Genomic DNA, 22,139 nt, shown 5'->3' on the forward strand with positions numbered 1-22,139 from the left:
GAATTCAGTTACTGTTAGATTGAACGTTAGAATAGGCAAAACGAGTGACCTGTGTGACTTTGAGTGTGGTGTGATTGTCGGTGCCAGGCGCCCCGGATCCAGTATCGCAGAAATGGCAGCCCTCCTGGACTTTTCACATACAACCTTGTCCATGGTTTACTGATAATGGTGCAACAAACAAAAAACATCCAGTCAGCTTGTTGACGAGAGGTCGAAGAAGAATGACAAGAATCGTGCTAGCCAACAGGCGGGTCCGCAAACAGAGAGATAACGGCGCTGTACAACAGTGGTGTGCAGAGCGACATTTCAGAACGCACAACTCGTCAATCCTGGTCATGGATGGGCTATTTCAGCAGACGACCACACCGGGTTCTACTCCTAAGCTAAAAACAAGAAGAAGCGTCTCCAGGGGGCCCACGATCACCAACACTGGACAATTGAGTAGAAAAACATCTCCTGATCTGATAAATCTCGGTTGCTGTTGCTTCATGCTCAGTTAGGATTTGGCCTAAGTAACATCAGTCCATGGACCCATCCTGCCTGGTATCAATGGTACAGGCTGGTGTTCTGGTGTGTGGAATGTTTTACTGGCACACGTTAGTTCCCTTGATACCAATTGAGTAACAAACGTTTCCAACACTTTGTAGAATGCACGCCCGAAGAATTCAGGCTGTTCTGGAGGCAAGATGGGTGTACCTAATAAACGGATGATTTTTTAAATATATTAAAAGTAGTTGTATTGTATTGGAATATAGGGTTTGTCTGTGTGACAAGGTACAGCAAGGCAGGGGGAAAAGCATACGGTGTCAAACAAAGATTCAAAACATGAGTTTAATGAAAGTAGTCATCCTTTTGCACCAGTGAATGCAGAAGTATCAGATGTTTGGGGGAAGTGCGAACAGGACCGTTGATGCAGCCTGAATGCTGACATCTTGACTTAGGTCTTCTGTTGTGCCATCATGTGCCATCATGTGCCCATACATGTAGGTGTGTTTGAAACACAATCAACTATGAAATAAAATAAGGCTAGGCCCCTTTTTTCTCAATTTCCGCCTGAATGACGTGCCCGAAGTAAACTACCTGTTGCTCATTACCTGATGCCAGGATATACATATAACTGGTACCATTAGTAATAAAACACTTTTAAGTTTGTAGAAATGTTAAAATAATGTAGGAGAATATAACACAATAGATATGGTAGGAGAAAATCCAAAGAAACACCAACCAGATTTTTTTTGAGAGAGAGACTATGCTCTTACAATGGCAAGTATAAGGGCACACTCAACTCTATATCCCAGGATTAAATTCCTATGGCTTCCACAGGGTTTCAGCAGTCTATGTTCAAGGTTTCAGGCTTGTAACTTCCGAAACTAATAAGAAATATCAGTTTTAGTACAGGGACACAGTCTTGAAAATTTGTATTTATAATTTTTATGATTATTTATTTGAACTGTGCGCCCGCTATACCCTGTTGCACTGAATCTATCTCTTAATGACCTTAATTATCATTTCCTCAATCCATGTGCTATAAAACCAATAAACTAGCCTATTAATATTGTTGCACTCGCTAAGTCTAGGGGTCTTAGGCCGAGTTAACTGGTCTGTAACCCTCCATATAATAACACAATGTAGCTGGAGTGTTTTGGCACTTGTCCCATTCTGTTGTTGACAACTACTGACTGTCTGTCCATATGGAGGAGCTGTGAAACTCTTAGCTAATGAAGGACGTGTACTCTCCCAAAGGTCAGGGCTAAATACATCCGCTGACAGAGAGACGAGGACAGTTACAGCCGCTAAGAAAGCTATTCTCTCTCACAGTCATTGCTTTCTATGGCCTCATCTGTCTCCCTCCATGTCGCTCGCTACTCCCTCTCTTTCTACTGTATTTCTCTTTTCTCTTTTCCCCCAGGTTTTTCAACCCACTGTTGGTGTCCACAATGGAGATCTCAGTACCCTTCTCTCTCATTTCTATTGGTTTCTGTTTAACACAATGGAGATCTTAGTACCCTTCTCTCTCATTTCTATTGGTTTCTGTTTAACACAATGGAGATCTTAGTACCCTTCTCTCTCATTTCTATTGGTTTCTGTTTAACACAATGGAGATCTTAGTACCCTTCTCTCTCATTTCTATTGGTTTCTGTTTAACACAATGGAGATCTTAGTACCCTTCTCTCTCATTTCTATTGGTTTCTGTTTAACACAATGGAGATCTTAGTACCCTTCTCTCTCATTTCTATTGGTTTCTGTTTAACACAATGGAGATCTTAGTACCCCTCTCTCTCATTTCTATTGGTTTCTGTTTAACACAATGGAGATCTTAGTGCCCCTCTCTCTCATGTCTATTGGTTTCTGTTTAACACAACCAGGGCTCTATTTGAACAAACCTAACTCAATGGAGATCTTAGTACCCTTCTCTCTCATGTCTATTGGTTTCTGTTTAACACAACCAGGGCTCTATTTGAACAAACCTAACTCAATGGAGATCTCAGTACCCTTCTCTCTCATTTCTATTGGTTTCTGTTTAACACAATGGAGATCTTAGTACCCTTCTCTCTCATTTCTATTGGTTTCTGTTTAACACAATGGAGATCTTATTCCCCTTCTCTCTCATTTCTATTGGTTTCTGTTTAACACAATGGAGATCTTAGTACCCTTCTCTCTCATTTCTATTGGTTTCTGTTTAACACAATGGAGATCTTAGTACCCTTCTCTCTCATTTCTATTGGTTTCTGCTTAACACAATGGAGATCTTAGTACCCTTCTCTCTCATTTCTATTGGTTTCTGTTTAACACAACCAGGGCTCTATTTGAACACACCTAACTCAATGGAGATCTTAATACCCTTCTCTCTCATTTCTATTGGTTTCTGTTTAACACAACCAGGGCTCTATTTGAACACACCTAACTCAATGGAGATCTTAGTACCCCTCTCTCTCATGTCTATTGGTTTCTGTTTAACACAACCAGGGCTCTATTTGAACAAACCTAACTCAATGGTAAATCTTAGCACTGGCAGTAGCACACAAGTTTCGGGGGTGTGTCAGGAATATTTTTGCTATTTTCACAACCAGAATTATGGGCGTAGTAGCTGGCGATGGCGAGAAAGGGCTGGGCTTTGAAGAATAAATAAGTTGAAGGCGTGTAGAGGCTTGACCCCTCACTGGCCAATAAGAACGTAACTGATCCTCTGCTCTAGCCATTTGGTTGGCCTCCCTGTTGTTCTGTCTGTCTCACTGGCCAATCAGAACGTGCTACATATGTGGTTGCTTCAGGTTGTGTATTTACAGTATTTTATATATTGCATGAAATGTTAGTCCGTTATAACACAGTTTGTTAAATAGCCTACAGAAACAAAATGTAGGCCTATCCCATATTTGCTAAATATGTTGACCATGTTTATGAACAGTAATTGCATGGCTTCAATATCAAAATATATTGTAAACATAGCATTTGCACTGATTTAGGCCTACTGTAAAATGCATTATGTCTGAGCCATGGACAAGCCAAACGTTGTCAATAAGTAGGATTACATTCACTATTGATGAGACTTAAAAAGACAGTGAATACATTTGATCAAGTTCTAATAAAACAAAACCACCACTTGTTTTAAACAGGCTATGTCTAAATACAGTTATAGGAACCATATTTTGTCCCAGTGGGCGTATAATATGTACGAATATGGAAGGTTTTACACACATCCAAACGTTTCACAGGAGCCGGAAAAAGATCCAATATAAAGAGAAAGGAGACATGTCTGCTCACTGCTTCTGCTCCCAAATATATATATAGTTATAGCTTTCCATCGGCTGTAAGGGGTGCGTAACTGGTGGCAGGGAAGTCAGACGCAGGAGAACAGAACTAGGTAATAGTCGGAGCAGTTTAATATCAAAACCAATGGCATAAAGAAATAACCAACATGGGTACAAATCCCGACGCGCACAAGTAAACATGTGCACAAGCACCTACAACAAACAATACCACACAGAGACATGGGGGGAACAGAGGGTTAAATAGACAACAATAAATTAGGGAAATTAAAACCAGGTGTGTAGGAAAACAAGACAAAACAAATGGAAAGTGAAAAGTGGATCAACGATGGCTAGAAGACCGGTGACGCTGACCGCCGAACGCCGCCCGAACAAGGAGAGGAACCGACTTCGGTGGAAGTTGTGACATCGGCATTGATATGGCCAGTAGTGACTGGAGTGAAAACAGACTGTAGTTCAAAGTAAACAAAGAAACATCTTTTTTTTTACCCCCTTTTCCTCCCCAAGTTTGATCTTGTCTCATCGCTCAGCCAATGGGCTCGGGAAGTGAAGGTTGAGTCATGCATCCTCCGAAACATGACTCGCCAAACTACGCTTCTTAACCTCTCTCAGGTAGGGGTCAGTATTTAGAATTTTGGATGAATGAGGTGCCCAAATTAAACTGCCTGTTACTCAGGACCAGAAGCTAGGATATGCATATGCATGGTAGTATTGGATAGAAAACACTATAAAGTTTACAAAACTGTTAAACTAATGTCTGTGAGTATAACGGAACTGACATGGCAGGCAAAAACCTGAGGAAAATCCATCCAGGACCTGCGATATTTTTGATGTGGGTACTTTTCAATTAAATGCCTATACAGTATGTAATGTATTGGACCCAGATTGCAGTTCCTATGGCTTCCACTAGATGTCAACAGTCTTTAGATATTGTTTCAGACTTGTGTTCTGAAAAATTAGGAAGAATGAGACCATTTACTAAGTGGACTGTAGAATGAACCAGAGCTGTTTCGGGCGTGTGACCGATTGCGCGCAGTTCGTTGTTTTTCTATTGAAGACGCTATTGTCTGGTTGAAATATTATCGATTATTTAGACAATAGACAACCTGAGGATTAATTGTAAACATTGTTTGACATGTTTCGACGAACTTTACCGGTACTATTAGAATGTATTTGTCTGCATGTCGTGACCGCCTTTGAGCCAGTGGATTACTGAGCAAAACAAGCATTTGGGACATAAAGAGGGACTATCAAACAAAACAAACATTTATTGTATAGATGGGACTCTTGTGACTGCAACCATATGTCATGACGTTGGACTCTTTGAGTATAGCAAGCCCCATCCCCCTCTCCCTGCCTCCCCCTTGCCTCCTTCAACTAGGTTGCTGTGGTCAAAGAGGTCGTAAATTCCTGAGAAGACCCTGCCACATGGCCACACGGTATAGAGAGAGTAGATTTTCATTGAGAACAAAGGAAATCCTTCCACCTCACAGAACTTGAGGTACGAACAAATGTCATGTTCCGGAGAAGAAAAAAAAGTATAAAAGATCGGTGAAGAATCCAGCTACTGGTCCGTTTGTCACAACTTGGGGAAGCGGTGGGAGACGGTGTGGCCACATTACCATAACGCTGTTTATATAATAGCCTCAGATATGAGGTTTACATCTAATTGTTGTATAAGATGAATGAGTGAGTATGATACTGTTTGTGAAATTGTGTAATATGATTTTGGACTGTTTAATGAAGGAAAACTCAAAAAGGGGATTGGAGTTAACTAAATCAGAGGACCGCCCCTGAGCCCAATTAGGGTCAGGCGTCCTGGGACAGCCCTTTTCTGCCTTCCGAATAAAACCTCCACTCTGAGTCTTTTAACCATACCACGTGGTTAAACTCTTAGACTATCGATACCGACAGAATAAGAACAAGTCTTTGATATTAATTACCAGTCTGCAGCTAGGAATTCGTTATCATTGAACGCGAAGAACGACAACCGCCGAAACATCCATTCTATAACGAAACGAATGAATGTCACTCTGAACTATCCACAATAACCACGACAGAGAGAGAGAGAGAGGGAGAGAGACGGACAATTCTACAAAAGAAACAAACTTTTCACCAGCGATCAAGACGACACACTGAGCGTAAATATATATATTGACTGCAATTGTTCCCGAATGAGTGAGCTTTCATGTGCAAAGGATTAGCATTTCAATTGTTATAATTATTAACTCTGTAGTGACTTCTTAGTCAACCCCCACTTCCCCTTTTGTCTAACAAGCCGCCATGCTGGTTTAGCCCACTAGGGCACATTCTCCTATCATCTCATGTAACCACATTTGCCTTGTTTGTTTGTTTGTTTTGCATTTCTGTGAATTACTTAGTTAGTAATAAATAAATTATGTAAGACAATTGATGTATGGATGACTCATAGTGAAGAATGGGTTCATGCAGATAACCAACAATTTACGACGTTTGTAATGAGACACACGTGAGGTAAAGTAAATAATTAATGAATTAGAAGACTAATTGATCAGATATAATATCAGAAATGTTATTTTAGGAAATGATAACTTTGTAATCTGAATATTTTTCCTTGGTGCCCCGACTTCCTAGTAATTACGGTTACATGATTAATCAGTCTAATCACGTAATAACTAATTACAGAGAATCTTTGACAAAAACTATCAGTCTTCAGTTAATGATAGTAAAGACACGACACATATGAAGATCATCAAAGGTAAGTGATTCATTTTAAATCGCTATTTCTGACTTTAGTAATCCCTTTACTTGGTTGTAAAATGTTTGAATGCTTTTGTAACCGGGGCACTGTCCTCAGATAATCACATGGTATGCTTTTGTAAGCAGGGAACTGTCCTCAGATAATCACATGTTATACTTTTGTAAGCGGGGCGCTGTCCTCAGATAATCACATGGTATGCTTTTGTAAGCGGGGCGCTGTCCTCAGATAATCACATGGTATGCTTTTGTAAGCGGGGCGCTGTCCTCAGATAATCACATGGTATGCTTTTGTAAGCGGGGCGCTGTCCTCAGATAATCACATGGTATGCTTTAGTAAGCTGGGCGCTGTCCTCAGATAATCACATGGTATGCTTTAGTAAGCTGGGTGCTGTCCTCAGATAATCACATGGTATGCTTTAGTAAGCTGGGTGCTGTCCTCAGATAATCACATGGTATGCTTTAGTAAGCTGGGCGCTGTCCTCAGATAATCACATGGTATGTGTCAGGATTTGGCCAGGGTTGTTCCGGGTTTTGGTCACTAGATGCCCCCATTGTGCTTTTTGACCTTATGTTTTTTCCCTTGTTCCCCATTATTATTTGCACCTGTACCTCGTTTCCCCTGATTGTATTTAAACCCTTAGTTTCCCTCAGTTCTGTGCTCTGTGTTTGTATGTTAGCACCCAGCCCTAGTGTTCTGTGTTTTCTTGTCGATTCCGGTGGATGCTCTTGTGGAATTCTGTTTTTATTTTTGAGTGTCTCTTGAGGCTTTTTTGTGCTATTCCTACCACCTTTTGGATTTGCCATTTTTGTATTTAAGGACTTCTCCTTTTTACTTTATTAAATACACCGTCTTAAGTACTGCTGTGTCTGCCTCATCATCTGGGTTCTGCTGACTATTCGTGGCTCAGTTGGTTAAGTGACTGTTTCTCACTCCGGAGACCCAGGTTCGTAACCGGGTCCTGACAGAAACACAGAGCCAAAAAATGAACCCAGAGGCAGCCAGTTCCCAGGACCTTTTGCCATGCTGTCCCACCACCAGGAGACTGTCCAACGCCACGAAGCCGCCCTGGTTCAGCAAGAGGCCTTAATGGCTAGACATTCTCATCTTCTGTCGGAGATGCTGACTTCCATTAAGCAAATATCTGATCGTCTTACCCCGGCAACAGTTCCCGTCCCAGTACCTCAGATTCACGTACCCATGGCAGTTAACCTCCTGGCTGAACCTCGTCTTCCAACGGTTCTCAGGTGATCCAAGTGCTTGTAAAGGGTTTCTCACCCAATGTTCTCTCTCCTTTGAGCTACAACCCTCGTCGTTTCCCACCGACCGGTCTAAGATCGCTTATATCATCACCCTGCTGTCGGAAAAAGCCCTGGCCTGGGCTACTGCTGTGTGGAATGCCCATAGTTCCTGCTGTGCCAGCTACTCTGCCTTTGCTGAGGAATTCAAACGAGTGTTTCAAGGCCCAAGCAGTGGTTCTGACTCAGCCAAACAGCTCCTGACTCTCCACCAAGGTTGGCGCAGCGTGACGGACTATGCCATCCAGTTCCGCACGGTGGCAGCAGCAAGTGGCTGGAACAACGAGGCGCTCACGGTGTGCTTTCTGAAAGGCCTTTCCGACACTATCCAAGATGAACTGGCCACTCGGGAACCACCGGACAATCTCGAGTCCCTGATCAAGTTGGCCTCACGCATTGACCAGCGTCTGAGAGAGAGAGAACTCAACCGTAGACCTCTAGCCCCTATCAGTCCCAGCTCCGAGTCCCCACCTTTATCCACGCTGGCTCCATCGGAACCCATGCAGATTGGACGCATCTCCCAGGCTGAGAGAGACCGCCGGATGAGGGAGCGACGCTGTCTATATTGCGGCAAACCGGGCCATTTCCGTTCCACGTGTCCCGGGCTCCAGGGAAACGCTCTGTCCCGTACAGACCGGGGGAACTGTAACGGGAAACATAACCTCCTCCCATCCGTCCAACTCCCGTCTGCTCATTCCAGTCACCCTCTCCTGGGACAACCACAAGCTTCACCTTCAAGCCTTGGTAGACTCTGGAGCCACAGGTAACTTCATGGATGGTGTCTGGGCGAAGGAGAATGGCGTTCCCTCTGAACCTCTAAGTGAACCCATGAGGGTCACTACTTTGGATGGAAGCCCTTTGGGATCTGGACTTGTCACTCATGTCACTACCTCCTTGCGACTTTCAGTTTCACAACACCAGGAATTGATGAACTTTCATTTGATCTCCTGTTCCGAGTTCCCTCTCGTCCTTGGATACCCCTGGCTTCACAGCCATAACCCTCACATCGACTGGTCTGTGGGCACTATCAAGCAGTGGGGTCCTACGTGCCAAGCTACTTGTATTTTCCAGAATTCCCCGAGTTCTACTCCCGAGTCTTTAGAATCCATCGACCTGACCCGAGTTCCCGAGTGTTACCATGACCTCAAACTGGTGTTTAGCAAACAGAGGGCCACCATGCTACCACCCCATAGACCTTACGATTGCCCCATCGACCTGTTTCCGGGCACTTGCCCCCCAGGGGTCGGATCTTTTCCCTATCTCCACCCGAACGAGCTGCTATGGATACCTACATCAAGGACGCTCTGGAAGCAGGCCTCATGCGTCCATCCACCTCCCTGGCGGGAGCAGGGTTTTTCTTTGTGGCCAAGAAAGACGGTGGATTACGTCCTTGCATCGACTACCGGGGACTCAATGCCATAACCGTCCGTAACCGTTACCCGCTACCCCTTATGGCCACAGCCTTCGAGCTGCTCCAGGAAGCAGTTGTTTTCACTAAGCTTGACCTGCGGAACGCATACCATCTTGTGCGGATCAGACCTGGTGACGAGTGGAAGACCGCTTTCAACACGCCTACTGGTCACTATGAATACTTGGTGATGCCCTTCGGCCTGACCAACGCCCCAGCGGTGTTCCAAGCGCTCATAAACGATGTGCTTAGGGATATGCTTAACATTTTTGTGTTCGTTTACTTGGATGACATCCTCATCTTTTCGAGCTCCCTTCAAGAACACACTAAGCATGTCAGACAAGTACTCAAACGCCTCCTGGACAGCCATCTGTACGTTAAGCCGGAAAAATGTGAATTCCATTCATCCCGAGTACAATTCCTGGGATTTGTAGTGGAACCCGGTCGAGTCCAAATGGACCCCAGGAAGGTAGGGGCGGTAGCGGATTGGCCCACCCCCAAATCCGTTAAGGAAGTTCAGCGTTTCCTGGGCTTCACAAACTTTTACCGCAAGTTCATCAAGAACTTCAGCTTGGTGGCAGCCCCTCTCTCAGCTTTAACCAAGGGTGGCAATGCAAGGTTTTTGTGGGGAAGAGAAGCTGAGACGGCCTTCCAAGGACTCAAGCAGCGCGTTCTCTCTGCTCCCATCCTGATACTACCGACTATGGATGAACCATTTGTGGTGGAGGTAGACGCATCAGAGGTTGGTGTTGGAGCTGTCCTGTCTCAGAGGGGTGAAGACAAGAAGCTTCATCCGTACGCTTTCTTCTCACACCGGCTTACCCCGACTGAGAGGAACTACGATGTGGGGGATCGTGAACTCCTAACGGTTAAGATGGCATTGAAGGAATGGAGACACTGGCTCGAGGGGGCTTCTCACCCGTTTCAAGTGCTTACGGACCACAAAAATCTGGAGTATATCCAGCAGGCGAAGCGGTTGAACTCTAGACAAGCTAGATGGTCTCTTTTCTTCAATCGATTCCAGTTTATCCTCACCTATCGGCCCGGGTCGAAGAATCTCAAACCGGATGCCCTGTCCCGAGTCTACGCTCCTGCCATTCGAGATGACACGGACATGCCTGTCCTTCCTGCTGCTAAGATTGTGGCTCCGATCTCGTGGCAAGTTGAGGATACCGTGAGACGTGCTCAAGCTAGCGAACCGGACCCGAAAGGAGGTCCTGCCAATCGGTTGTTTGTCCCCAAGGCAGTGAGGACTCAGGTCCTTCTGTGGGGGCACTCCTCTCGCCTCACCTGTCATCCGGGCATAGGTCGCACCTTGGAGTTCATCCAGCGTAAGTTCTGGTGGCCTACCATAAGATAAGACGTTGCCACTTTCGTCAATGCCTGTCCCGTGTGCTGCCAGGGCAAATCTTCTCACCTCCGCCCTCAAGGACTCCTTCACCCTTTACCTGTTCCCCACAGACCCTGGTCCCATATCTCATTGGACTTTATTACTGGACTTCCTCCATCCCATGGCAATACTACTATCCTAGTCATAATCGACAGGTTTTCAAAGGCGGCCAGGTTCGTCCCTCTGACTAAGTTACCTTCTGCCAAGGAAACGGCTGAGTTGGTAATTAATCATGTGTTCCGAGTCTTCGGCATTCCTCAAGATATGGTTTCTGACAGAGGTCCCCAGTTCGCCTCAAGGTTTTGGAAGGCCTTCTGCCAACTCATGGGGGCTTCTGCCAGTCTATCTTCAGGGTACCATCCGGAATCCAACGGCCAAACAGAGAGGATGAATCAAGAGCTGGAAACCACCCTCCGATGTATGACTCGTGACAACCCGTCCACATGGTCATCCTTTATTGTTTGGGCCGAATACGCGCACAACACCTTGCGCTCCTCCTCCACTGGTATGTCCCCGCACGAGTGTCAGTTTGGCTATGCTCCTCCATTGTTCCCGGACCAGGAGGCAGAAGTCAGAGTGCCTTCAGCCTTGAAGTTCGTCAGACGCTGTCGGCTTATGTGGAGGAAGACCCGTCTTAATCTTATGCGTTCCTCACAGAGGTACCAACAACAAGCCAACAGACGTCGCCGTCCCGGGCCTACCCTGCGCCCCGGCCAGAGAGTCTGGCTCTCCACAAGAAAATTACCTCTACGGGTGGAGTCTCGCAAGCTGTCCCAAAATACATCGGTCCCTTCAAGGTTGCCAGGAGAGTTAACCCAGTTTCTTATCGCCTACACTTACCCAGATCCCTTAAGATTAATCCCACATTTCACATTTCATTGTTAAAACCTGTTGTTTTTTCTCCCCTTGTCCCGGCAGACAGACCTCCCCTCCGCCTCGTGTCATTGGAGGCCAGCCGGCTTATACCGTCCATCGGATACTGGATTCCCGCCGGGTGCAGCGGTCCTGGCAGTATCTGGTGGACTGGGAAGGCTACGGTCCCGAGGAGCGCTCCTGGGTTCCTGCCAAAGACATCCTGGATCCTGACCTCATTCGTCAGTTCAGGGCCCTCCACCCTGAGAGAGCTGGTAGGAACGTCAGGAGCCGTTCCTAGGGGGGGATTCTGTCAGGATTTGGCCAGGGTTGTTCCGGGTTTTGGTCACTAGATGCCCCCATTGTGCTTTTTGACCTTATGTTTTTTCCCTTGTTCCCCATTATTATTTGCACCTGTACCTCGTTTACCCTGATTGTATTTAAACCCTTAGTTTCCCTCAGTTCTGTGCTCTGTGTTTGTATGTTAGCACCCAGCCCTAGTGTTCTGTGTTTTCTTGTCGATTCCGGTGGATGCTCTTGTGGAATTCTGTTTTTGTTTTTGAGTGTCTCTTGAGGCTTTTTTGTGCTATTCCTACCACCTTTTGGATTTGCCATTTTTGTATTTAAGGACTTCTCCTTTTTACTTTATTAAATACACCGTCTTAAGTACTGCTGTGTCTGCCTCATCTTCTGGGTTCTGCTGACTATTCGTGGCTCAGTTGGTTAAGTGACTGTTTCTCAGTCCGGAGACCCAGGTTCGTAACCGGGTCCTGACAGTATGCTTTAGTAAGAGGGGCACTGTCCTCAGATAATCACATGGTATGCTTTTGTAAGCGGGGCGCTGTCCTCAGATAATCACATGGTATGCTTTTGTAAGCGGGGCGCTGTCCTCAGATAATCACATGGTATGCTTTAGTAAGCTGGGCGCTGTCCTCAGATAATCACATGGTATGCTTTAGTAAGAGGGGCACTGTCCTCAGATAATCGCATGGTTTGTTTTCACCGTAAAGCCTTTTTGAAATCTGACACAGCGGCTGGATTAACAAGAAGTTCATCTTTAAGCCGATGTATAACACTTGTATTTTTATGAATGTTTAATTTGACTATTTCTGTATTTTGAATTTGGTGCTCTGCTATTTCACCGGATGTTGGCCAGGTGGGACGCTAGCGCTAAGAAGTTTTAACACCCATCCGCTTAACCCGGAAGCCAGCCGCACCAGTATGTTGGAGGAAACACTGTTTAACTGACGACCAGGGTCAGCCTGCAAGCGCCCGGCCCACCACAAGGAATCACTAGAGCGCAATAAGCCAAGTAAAGCCTCATCAGCCAAACCCTCCCCTAACCCGGACGGCGCTGGGCCAAAACTCCCCTAACCCGGACAACGCTGGGCCAAAACCTCCCCTAACCCGGACGACGCTGGGCCAAACCCTCCCCTAACCCGGACGACGCTGGGCCAAAACCTCCCCTAACCCGGACGACGCTGGGCCAAACCCTCCCCTAACCCGTACGACGCTGGGCCAAACCCTCCCCTAACCTGTACGACGCTGGGCCAAACCCTCCCCTAACCCGGACGACGCTGGGCCAAAACCTCCCCTAACCCGGACGACGCTGGGCCAAAACCTCCCCTAACCCGGACAACGCCAAGTCCTCTGGGACTCCCGATCACAGCTCGGGCTCGAACTTACACATGGATTCAGCACCACAAACATCGATCGGAATTCCCGCGATTTGACAGGTCCAACAGAGGAAAGTGAAAAATGCATTAATTGACAAAATGATAAACGGAAAACAATAAGCAGTCTTTTAACTAACTTGATGTTCTGACACCTTTTATGTAATGGGCATAATGAGTCCAACCTTTTCACAGAAGCTGGACAAAAATAATGAACAATATGAATAAAAAAGGGTAATGTCTGTTGACTGTTTTCTGCTTGTGATATGCTCATAAAACATTGATGATTTACATATGGCTACTGTGTGGGTGTCCGATATAGAAATTAATGCCATAACCAACTGAGTAACCGCTAAAACCAGCTTTTGGTCGGTCTTAAACATCCCTAGTTGCGCTGTCTGAAATTGGCATATTGGCGCATGTTTTTAAGGACACACCTCAAAAATAGAGCCCTCAATCTCTCAACCATCTGTTCTATCCTAATGTAACAGTATAACTTTAGACCGTCCCCTCGCCCATACCCGGGCTCAAACCAGGGCCCTCTGCACACATCAACACCAGTCACCCACGAAGCATCGTTACCCATCGCTCCACAAAAGCCGCGGCCCTTGCAGAGCAAGGGGAACTACTACTTCAAGGTCTCAGAGCAAGTGACGTCACCGATTGAAACAGTATTTAGCGCGCACCACCGCTAACTAAGCTAGCGTTTCACATCCGTTACACTAATACCTTTCTCCCTGCCTCTTTCTTTCTCAGCTCTATCAGTTTCTAACCCTCTGCCAAGTTCTTTCACTCTCTATCCTTCGCTCTCTCCCCTCAGTAGCTCCTGACTGTCTCTTGCTTGCCCCAGAAGTGGTGTCAGAGCTACTTGGGTTTGTTTCATGGGAGAACCGATCGATTTCCCCAAATGTGTCTTTGGCCTTGGACATATTGACCCTTGCTTAGAGAATGAGGATAGTTGAGACTAGCATAGTTGTATTACTTACTGCTGTGTGAAGCTAAAGTTTGAGTTTAGCCAGAGTTTTGGCCTAAAAGGTTCTTCTTTGGCTCGTATGAGCATTTTAATGAAGACTTGTTTACAGTTGATTTTCTGCAGATATTACAGAATCTTCCCTCGGCACAAGTTTCTCAACTTCAAGTGTCAATTGTTTTTCAGCAACTGGTGCATAGAATCCCCTCTACTTACAAACTCAAACAGCAAAAAAACAAGTGTACATTTTATAAAGCTTAGCACTTCAATAAGAAACAAATGAATGGTTGGCCAAGTACTTGTTCAGTTAAGCATGTGTTAAGCTGCAATGCATTGGATTGGAAGTGGATTCCCATAACACAGAATGCATGCATTCTCTTGCTAACACAATGAAACAGTCCCATGCATGGATACCAGTGTACTCAGAGGAACCACACACAGTAGAGGAGTCGGGTGGCAGCTTCTCGATAGCTAACCCAGGAAGGAGTGCTCTAAAGCGGGCATTAGTGCAGGGAGAAGCAGGGTAGGGTAAGGGATAGAGGGGTAGGAGGCATCAGCTCATTTCCAATAGACAGAGGGACCAGTCCTGTAGATCTAGACAGGGTGTGCAGGTTTTTATTCTAGTCCTTCACTAATACATCTGATTCAACAGTGCTCGAACAACCCCAGAGGGCCCAAGGACCAGGATTGAACAACACTGCCTCGGAAGGTCCCTCTCAAAGGAAACATACCCTCTTCGATAGTCATTGGGCTCGCTGAAGAACCGTCCCATTTCACGCATGTTTTTTGTCGCTCGTGGTCTCATAATGGCTCCTGAGGTTTGCGGTCTGTGGAGTGTGTGTGTGTGTGTGTGTCTGAGCGCAGGCGCAAGTTATGGCTAGTTAACTGAGCGCCCTATCACAGCTGACACACAGAAAGGCCGACGTACCATGGGAAGCGTAGTGCCACTCTCACGCGCCGCTATCAGACATGGCTAGTATGGAATGTGCTACAAATAAAGCTGGCTAAACTTAGCTCCCCTGACGCTCTTGACTCCCGTACTGCACATTAAATATCACTATCAAAGTGTTCATTCAGCATAAAAGTCTTTTTTCCCCCTTAAACAGGAATTGTCCGTAAGTATTGCAAAATAAGTTGAAAGTAGCCTGGATGTAGTATAGCCTGGATGTACTAGCCTGGATGTAGTATAGCCTGGATGTACTAGCCTGGATGTAGTATAGCCTGGATGTAGTATAGCCTGGATGTAGTATAGCTTGGATGTAGTATAGCCTGGATGTAGTATAGCCTGGATGTACTAGCCTGGATGTAGTATAGCCTGGATGTAGTATAGCCTGGATGTAGTATAGCCTGGATGTAGTATAGCCTGGATGTACTAGCCTGGATGTAGTATAGCCTGGATGTAGTATAGCCTGGATGTAGTATAGCCTGGATGTAGTATAGCCTGGATGTAGTATAGCCTGGATGTACTAGCCTGGATGTAGTATAGCCTGGATGTAGTATAGCCTGGATGTAGTATAGCCTGGATGTAGTATAGCCTGGATGTAGTATAGCCTGGATGTAGTATAGCCTGGATGTAGTATAGCCTGGATGTACTAGCCTGGATGTAGTATAGCCTGGATGTACTAGCCTGTATGTAGTATAGCCTAGATGTAGTATAGCCTGGATGTAGTATAGCCTGGATGTAGTATAGCCTGGATGTACTAGCCTGGATGTAGTATAGCCTGGATGTAGTATAGCCTGGATGTACTAGCCTGGATGTAGTATAGCCTGGATGTAGTATAGCCTGGATGTAGTAGCCTGGATGTAGTATAGCCTGGATGTAGTATAGCCTGGATGTAGTATAGCCTAGATGTAGTATAGCCTGGATGTAGTATAGCCTGGATGTAGTATAGCCTGGATGTAATAGCCTGGATGTAGTATAGCCTGGATGTAGTAGCCTGGATGTAGTATAGCCTGGATGTAGTATAGCCTGGATGTAGTATAGCCTGGATGTAGTATAGCCTAGATGTAGTATAGCCTGGATGTAGTATAGCCTAGATGTAGTATAGCCTGGATGTAGTATAGCCTGGATGTAGTATAGCCTGGATGTAGTAGCCTGGATGTAGTATAGCCTGGATGTAGTAGCCTGGATGTAGTATAGCCTGGATGTAGTAGCCTGGATGTAGTATAGCCTGGATGTAGTATCCTGGATGTAGTATAGCCTGGATGTAGTAGCCTGGATGTAGTATAGCCTGGATGTAGTATCCTGGATGTAGTAGCCTGGATGTAGTAGCCTGGATGTAGTATAGCCTGGATGTAGTATAGCCTGGATGTAGTATCCTGGATGTAGTATAGCCTGGATGTAGTATAGCCTGGATGTAGTATAGCCTGGATGTAGTATAGCCTGGATGTACTAGCCTGGATGTAGTATAGCCTGGATGTAGTATAGCCTGGATGTAGTATAGCCTGGATGTAGTATAGCCTGGATGTAGTAGCCTGGATGTAGTATAGCCTGGATGTAGTATCCTGGATGTAGTAGCCTGGATGTAGTAGCCTGGATGTAGTATAGCCTGGATGTAGTATAGCCTGGATGTAGTATCCTGGATGTAGTATAGCCTGGATGTAGTATCCTGGATGTAGTATCCTGGATGTAGTATCCTGGATGTAGTATCCTGGATGTAGTATCCTGGATGTAGTATAGCCTGGATGTAGTAACCTGACTGTTCAAGCAATCGACAAGGATAGATCATTTTCAACAATGGCGAATTGGCTATGAAGCAACAACACACTGTCAACGGGCTATGTTGAAAGTGCCGAATCACTTTTAGGTCATCCATCCTCAACCCTGTCAGGCCGTTGGAGACATATCAGTTACATGTTATGATGGCATCACCTGATAGCGCTCCTCCTTCCCTTTCTGCATATCGGGTGGGATTATAGTGGAAGCTCATGACAGAGCTCCCATAGGCCTTTGCATTATGCATAAAGGGGGTGTCGAGTTACGGTGAGTGAGCAAACGAGCCTCCTCCGAGCCAAATTAAAACCCCTTTGAAGACCGTTGCTCATTTTGTAGAAAAGCCACAGTCACCTTCTCAATTTCAGTTTGTCTTGCAGATTGTATCGTCATTCATTAATTTGTGCTCATCACAATTGTAGTTTTGGTTCTGATAATGTGATGGCTTTAGATGTACTGTGACATGAAATCCCATCTGAAATCCCATCTGCTGACAGACTGATGACTACTCTTTCCACTTTTGTGGATGTTTGTCAAAATAAAACTGAGTTTAACATCTGTAGGTATCTTGCATCTTTATGTATTTATAAGAATTCTGAATAAATGAATGAATGTCCAGTGTACAAAAGCATCAGAACGCCTAGCTCTGGTACAGAGCGTTAGTGTGCCTTTCTCAACTACTTAGTAGAATAGTTGAGAAAGGCACACTGGACCAGAGCTACGAAAAGCCTACTATTACAATGACTTCAACTCTGTTCAAATGAGGAGATGGAGAAAGTGGTAAACAAATGATCAGGATGGGGTTGGAGTTGGGGGAAGTTTCTAACACTGCTTCTTCACATGCCATGCAGTCTTCGTAAAACAAAGATGAGCATCACACATGTTAGATGAGACAACAATGTTCTGAGACCCAGAGACTAGGCCTAATCTTGAGTCTAAACCCATAAACCAGACTTTGATCCATCCCTTCATGCCATGTCATTAGGATGTTCCACTGCAATTTTCCACAGGGGTGGAAAGATCTACCAGAGTGCACCACTTAGGGAAGGATTTGGGGGTGAGGTTTTAATGCCCAGAACACTAAACCATGTCTAAAAAATCTCTAAACCGTCAGCCTCTCTCTGGCTGTGAGTGTCAATCAAATTTAGGGAGACAAATTTCCTGAATTCTCATTCAATCTGGTCATTTGTTTTATTTGTATTTTTTTTTTACCATTCTGCGCATTAAAGATGAGGATGTATTGGAGACACGTGCGTCTAATGTGGTCTGTGATGTGAGGTGTGAGCAGCAAGGCAGAGACAGGCACAGCATTCGTCCGTAACAGCATGGTCAGCGCGTGCTGTTAGTGTGTGTGGTGGGGGCTAACACTTTAGCAGACGCCTCCGTCATAAGGCCTTCATAGCACTGTCATAACATGACAATACATGACATAATGATACCGTCATTAAACAAGCCTTTGACGTGGCAGACGAGCCACAACAGCTGTCCTCTTATGAAAACTGAGCTTTTGCCGTTGTCACCAAAACAACGTTGCATGGGAGAGCTAGCAAACTAGCTAGCTGGCTAGCTTTGTTTTTCCCAAACCGGTTCTTGGGGACCCCAAGCTATTTCACACATTTTTTCAGCTACAACACTAGCACACCTGAATCAGATGTGTTTTTTCTTGAATAGACCAAAAATGTGCAACAGCTGGGGTCCTTGACAAACAGACTGGGTAACATTGGGATTACATAGCTAGTTTTCCGAAACAACAGTTTGTGTTACGACTGTCAATAGTCAGGTGTCAAAAATGAACATGGTACTGATTGTGTCATAACCATGGCAGTGCATTGGCCCTTATGAAGAAGGGGTGAAACTAAGTGTTAGCGACTGGAGTTTGTCCGCAGGGCCTCACTTACTTTCCACTAATGACGGGCTCAGACCGTCGCGAGGTCAGGCCTGGCCTCTGCAGGTGGTTATTCCTATCGATAAGAACACAAAATGGAGGACACTGAGCGAGTCAGTCTTGTTGCGTCATTCAGGGTCTCTGTCTTGCGTCATTTCAACATCTTTTGCCCAGTTTATCCCGCTGGGAGGTCAGATAGTCTGATGAATGACTTTCTGTCCAGATGGTCTTAGATAAGGTCAGTATGACACCAACGGAGTTAGACCTCGGTGCAACAGACGAGTCAGGAAGACGGGGCCTAGTTTGTACTCTGTCACCTTTTACAAAGAGGATGCAGTGACATAAATAGCCAATGTGCATCCTCATATGGAATGAACTGAGAAACAGAAGGCAACATTGAGAGCAGCACTGTGGAAGGTTAAGACAAACATGTAGGATACATATATTTAGACACAAGCAAGGATGACTTCAGTCCACTGTCTGTCTCTCAACAGAGAGAGGACAACATGACTTCAGTCTAGTGTCTGTCTCTCAACAGAGAGAGGACAACACGACTTCAGTCCACTGTCTGTCTCTCAACAGAGAGAGGACAACACGACTTCAGTCCACTGTCTGTCTCTCAACAGAGAGAGGACAACATGACTTCAGTCTAGTGTCTGTCTCTCAACAGTGAGATGACAACATGACTTCAGTCCACTGTCTGTCTCTCAACAGAGAGAGGACAACATGACTTCAGTCCACTGTCTGTCTCTCAACAGAGAGAGGACAACATGACTTCAGTCCACTGTCTGTCTCCAACAGAGAGAGGACAACATGACTTCAGTCCACTGTCTGTCTCTCAACAGAGAGAGGACAACATGACTTCAGTCCACTGTCTGTCTCTCAACAGAGAGAGGACAACATGACTTCAGTCCACTGTCTGTCTCCAACAGAGAGAGGACAACATGACTTCAGTCCACTGTCTGTCTCTCAACAGAGAGAGGACAACATGACTTCAGTCTAATGTCTGTCTCTCAACAGAGAGAGGACAACATGACTTCAGTCTACTGTCTCTCAACAGAGAGAGGACAACATGACTTCAGTCCACTGTCTGTCTCTCAACAGAGAGAGGACAACATGACTTCAGTCTACTGTCTCTCAACAGAGAGAGGACAACATGACTTCAGTCCACTGTCTGTCTCTCAGCAGAGAGAGGACAACATGACCTCAGTCTACTGTTTGAGCCTCCTGATGGAAGGACGACATGGAGGACAGTGTCCTGGTATGTACTTATAGGGCATTAAAGAGAGAGAGAGAGAGAGAGAGAGAGAGAGAGAGAGAGAGAGAGAGAGGGGGTAGAGGAGAGCAGGAAGAGGAGATGGAAGATTGAGGATTCAGTGTTTCCCCTATATTCATAGCTGAAAAAAATCCTAGGGGAAAAACTGGAGGATCCCATTGTATGTGGAGCGACAGTTGGACAGGGGTAGGCAACCCTGGTTCTGAGTACCTCTGGTACTGCAGGATTTCATTCTAACCAGGCACCACACCTGTCTCTACTAATTACTTCACCAACTGAGAAGATCCATTAATTGATCAATTAAATTGGATACATTTCACCAACATGGTATTCTATGTCTAAAGCAAAACTAAAGCGAAACTTTAGGTTCCTCCGGCACATCAGGGCCAGAGTTGCTAACTCCCCTGCTCCAGGGTTTCAGTTTCTTCATGTCATTTCCCATAAGAAACCCTCTGTACAGAGGAGTGACTGAGTCAAAAGTATATTATAGCTGTGTTTACACAGTCAGACCAATTCTGATATTTTATTTACCACTAATTGGTCTTTTGACCAAGCAGATCCTCTCTTTTGCCAGTGATTGGGCCAAATATCAGAATTGTGCTACCTGTGTAAACAGAGGGCATATTCAGGGGCATTTATTGCAATGGCTGATTATGTGCCGAGGTCAACAAGGTCAAAGTCATGCTGTGTAGAAGACAGAGAGAGGGCCTGGCGCCTTGGTCTGTAATGTCTGTTTAAATACCATGATGACTAGTGGGAACAGACTCATGATACTTCCTGGGAAAAGAGTCTTGTATGAGATGTACTACTTCAGATGAAAGTCACTAGTCCAGATTACAGGCCACGAAAATCCCATTTGGAGGATCATTATTTTAAGCCATTCAATAATAGCTTCTTACAAATATTTGAACTTGGGAGGGATTGGTTTGTATTACATTTGTATGGAAAATTCAGCCACAGGTCACCTACTTGGTACATATTGGCGGGCCGATGAGTGATTTACAATTGAGGCATCTGAATAACAGGCTCATTACTTCAGGGGAGGTAAGTAGTGGACATATTCCAATACTTTCGACCTGACCTGACCTCAACAAACTCTCTGGGAGACAAAATGGAACATAATATTCAAGTCATGTTTTGGGGGGCACCAAATCCACCTTCGCTTTCAATTTAAAATTTCATATCGATCATTTAATTTAGTTTCGATCACTGTTAAAGACCACTCTTTGACTTACCATAGCATAACACCATGTATATTCTCCTGATGGTAACACATGCTTGTTTTAACATCTTCAGAACAATTGTTCAGATTAGGGATGTCGTTGGTTAACCAGTTAGCTCATTAGCCAGCCAAAATAAATTAGCCAGTTAAGATGATCAGTTTAATGGTTATAATGTGTGTTATTAGAGAAAGTCACAATCAACAATGGTTCAGAAAGGGAGGAGAAGTACAAGATTTGCGCTCACATGTCACTGGCGATGGAGGAGTTTCTGGACATGGACTTGGGTGACAGGTCGTAGTCCGAGTCCGAGCGGTAGAGGAAGGACTCTCTCCGCTGACTGTGGACAAAGTTGGCCTGCAGGATGAGCCCTGACCCTGGACTGGCCATGGGGTCCAGGGGGCTGCGTCCCGATGATGTGCCATTGTCAACATCGAAGCTACGGAGAGACAGAGAGATGAAATGTTAGAAGAGAGGTCTCACATTCACAATCCAAAAATATGTTTTTGCTCATTAGCGTTGGAAGATGTACCCCCTTTTGCCCAATTAGGTAATTTATGGACAATATTTCTGGAGAGCACCCCCAGAGGTTAAAGTTCCTTATTGAACCACATAAGTACAGTCTCTGTAGAACTACCTGAGTATAGCCCCTGTAGAACTACCTGAGTATAGTATCTATAGAACTACCTGAGTATAGTATCTATAGAACTACCTGAGTATATTCTCTGTAGAACTACCTGAGTATAGTATCTATAGAACTACCTGAGTATATTCTCTGTAGAACTACCTGAGTATATTCTCTGTAGAACTACCTGAGTATAGTCTATATAGAACTACCTGAGTATAGCCTATGTAGAACTACCTGAGTATAGTCTCTGTAGAACTACCTGAGTATAGCCTCTGTAGAACTACCTGAGTATTGTCTATATAGAACTACCTGAGTATAGCCT

General features: G+C 45.1%; 1 protein-coding gene across 6 annotated transcripts in view; it reads right to left on the minus strand.

Annotated features, from left to right (window-relative positions):
- LOC135518341 (3',5'-cyclic-AMP phosphodiesterase 4D-like) overlaps positions 1-22,139 on the minus strand; it is a 386,883-nt gene that overhangs the window by 54,249 nt on the left and 310,495 nt on the right. For 4 of the 6 annotated variants that reach the window (XM_064943443.1, XM_064943447.1, XM_064943446.1 and 1 more), the window contains 2 exons: positions 21,437-21,628; positions 18,707-18,769 (listed from right to left, as the gene is read on the minus strand). In XM_064943443.1, the coding sequence (XP_064799515.1) occupies positions 18,707-18,769; positions 21,437-21,628 (255 nt within the window). The remainder of the gene's footprint in view (positions 1-18,706; positions 18,770-21,436; positions 21,629-22,139) is intronic. The other 2 variants (XM_064943444.1, XM_064943448.1) reach the window with 1 other exon arrangement.

Source organism: Oncorhynchus masou, chromosome 28, assembly GCF_036934945.1.
Source record: "Oncorhynchus masou masou isolate Uvic2021 chromosome 28, UVic_Omas_1.1, whole genome shotgun sequence".
In the NCBI taxonomy this organism is placed as follows: domain Eukaryota; kingdom Metazoa; phylum Chordata; class Actinopteri; order Salmoniformes; family Salmonidae; genus Oncorhynchus; species Oncorhynchus masou.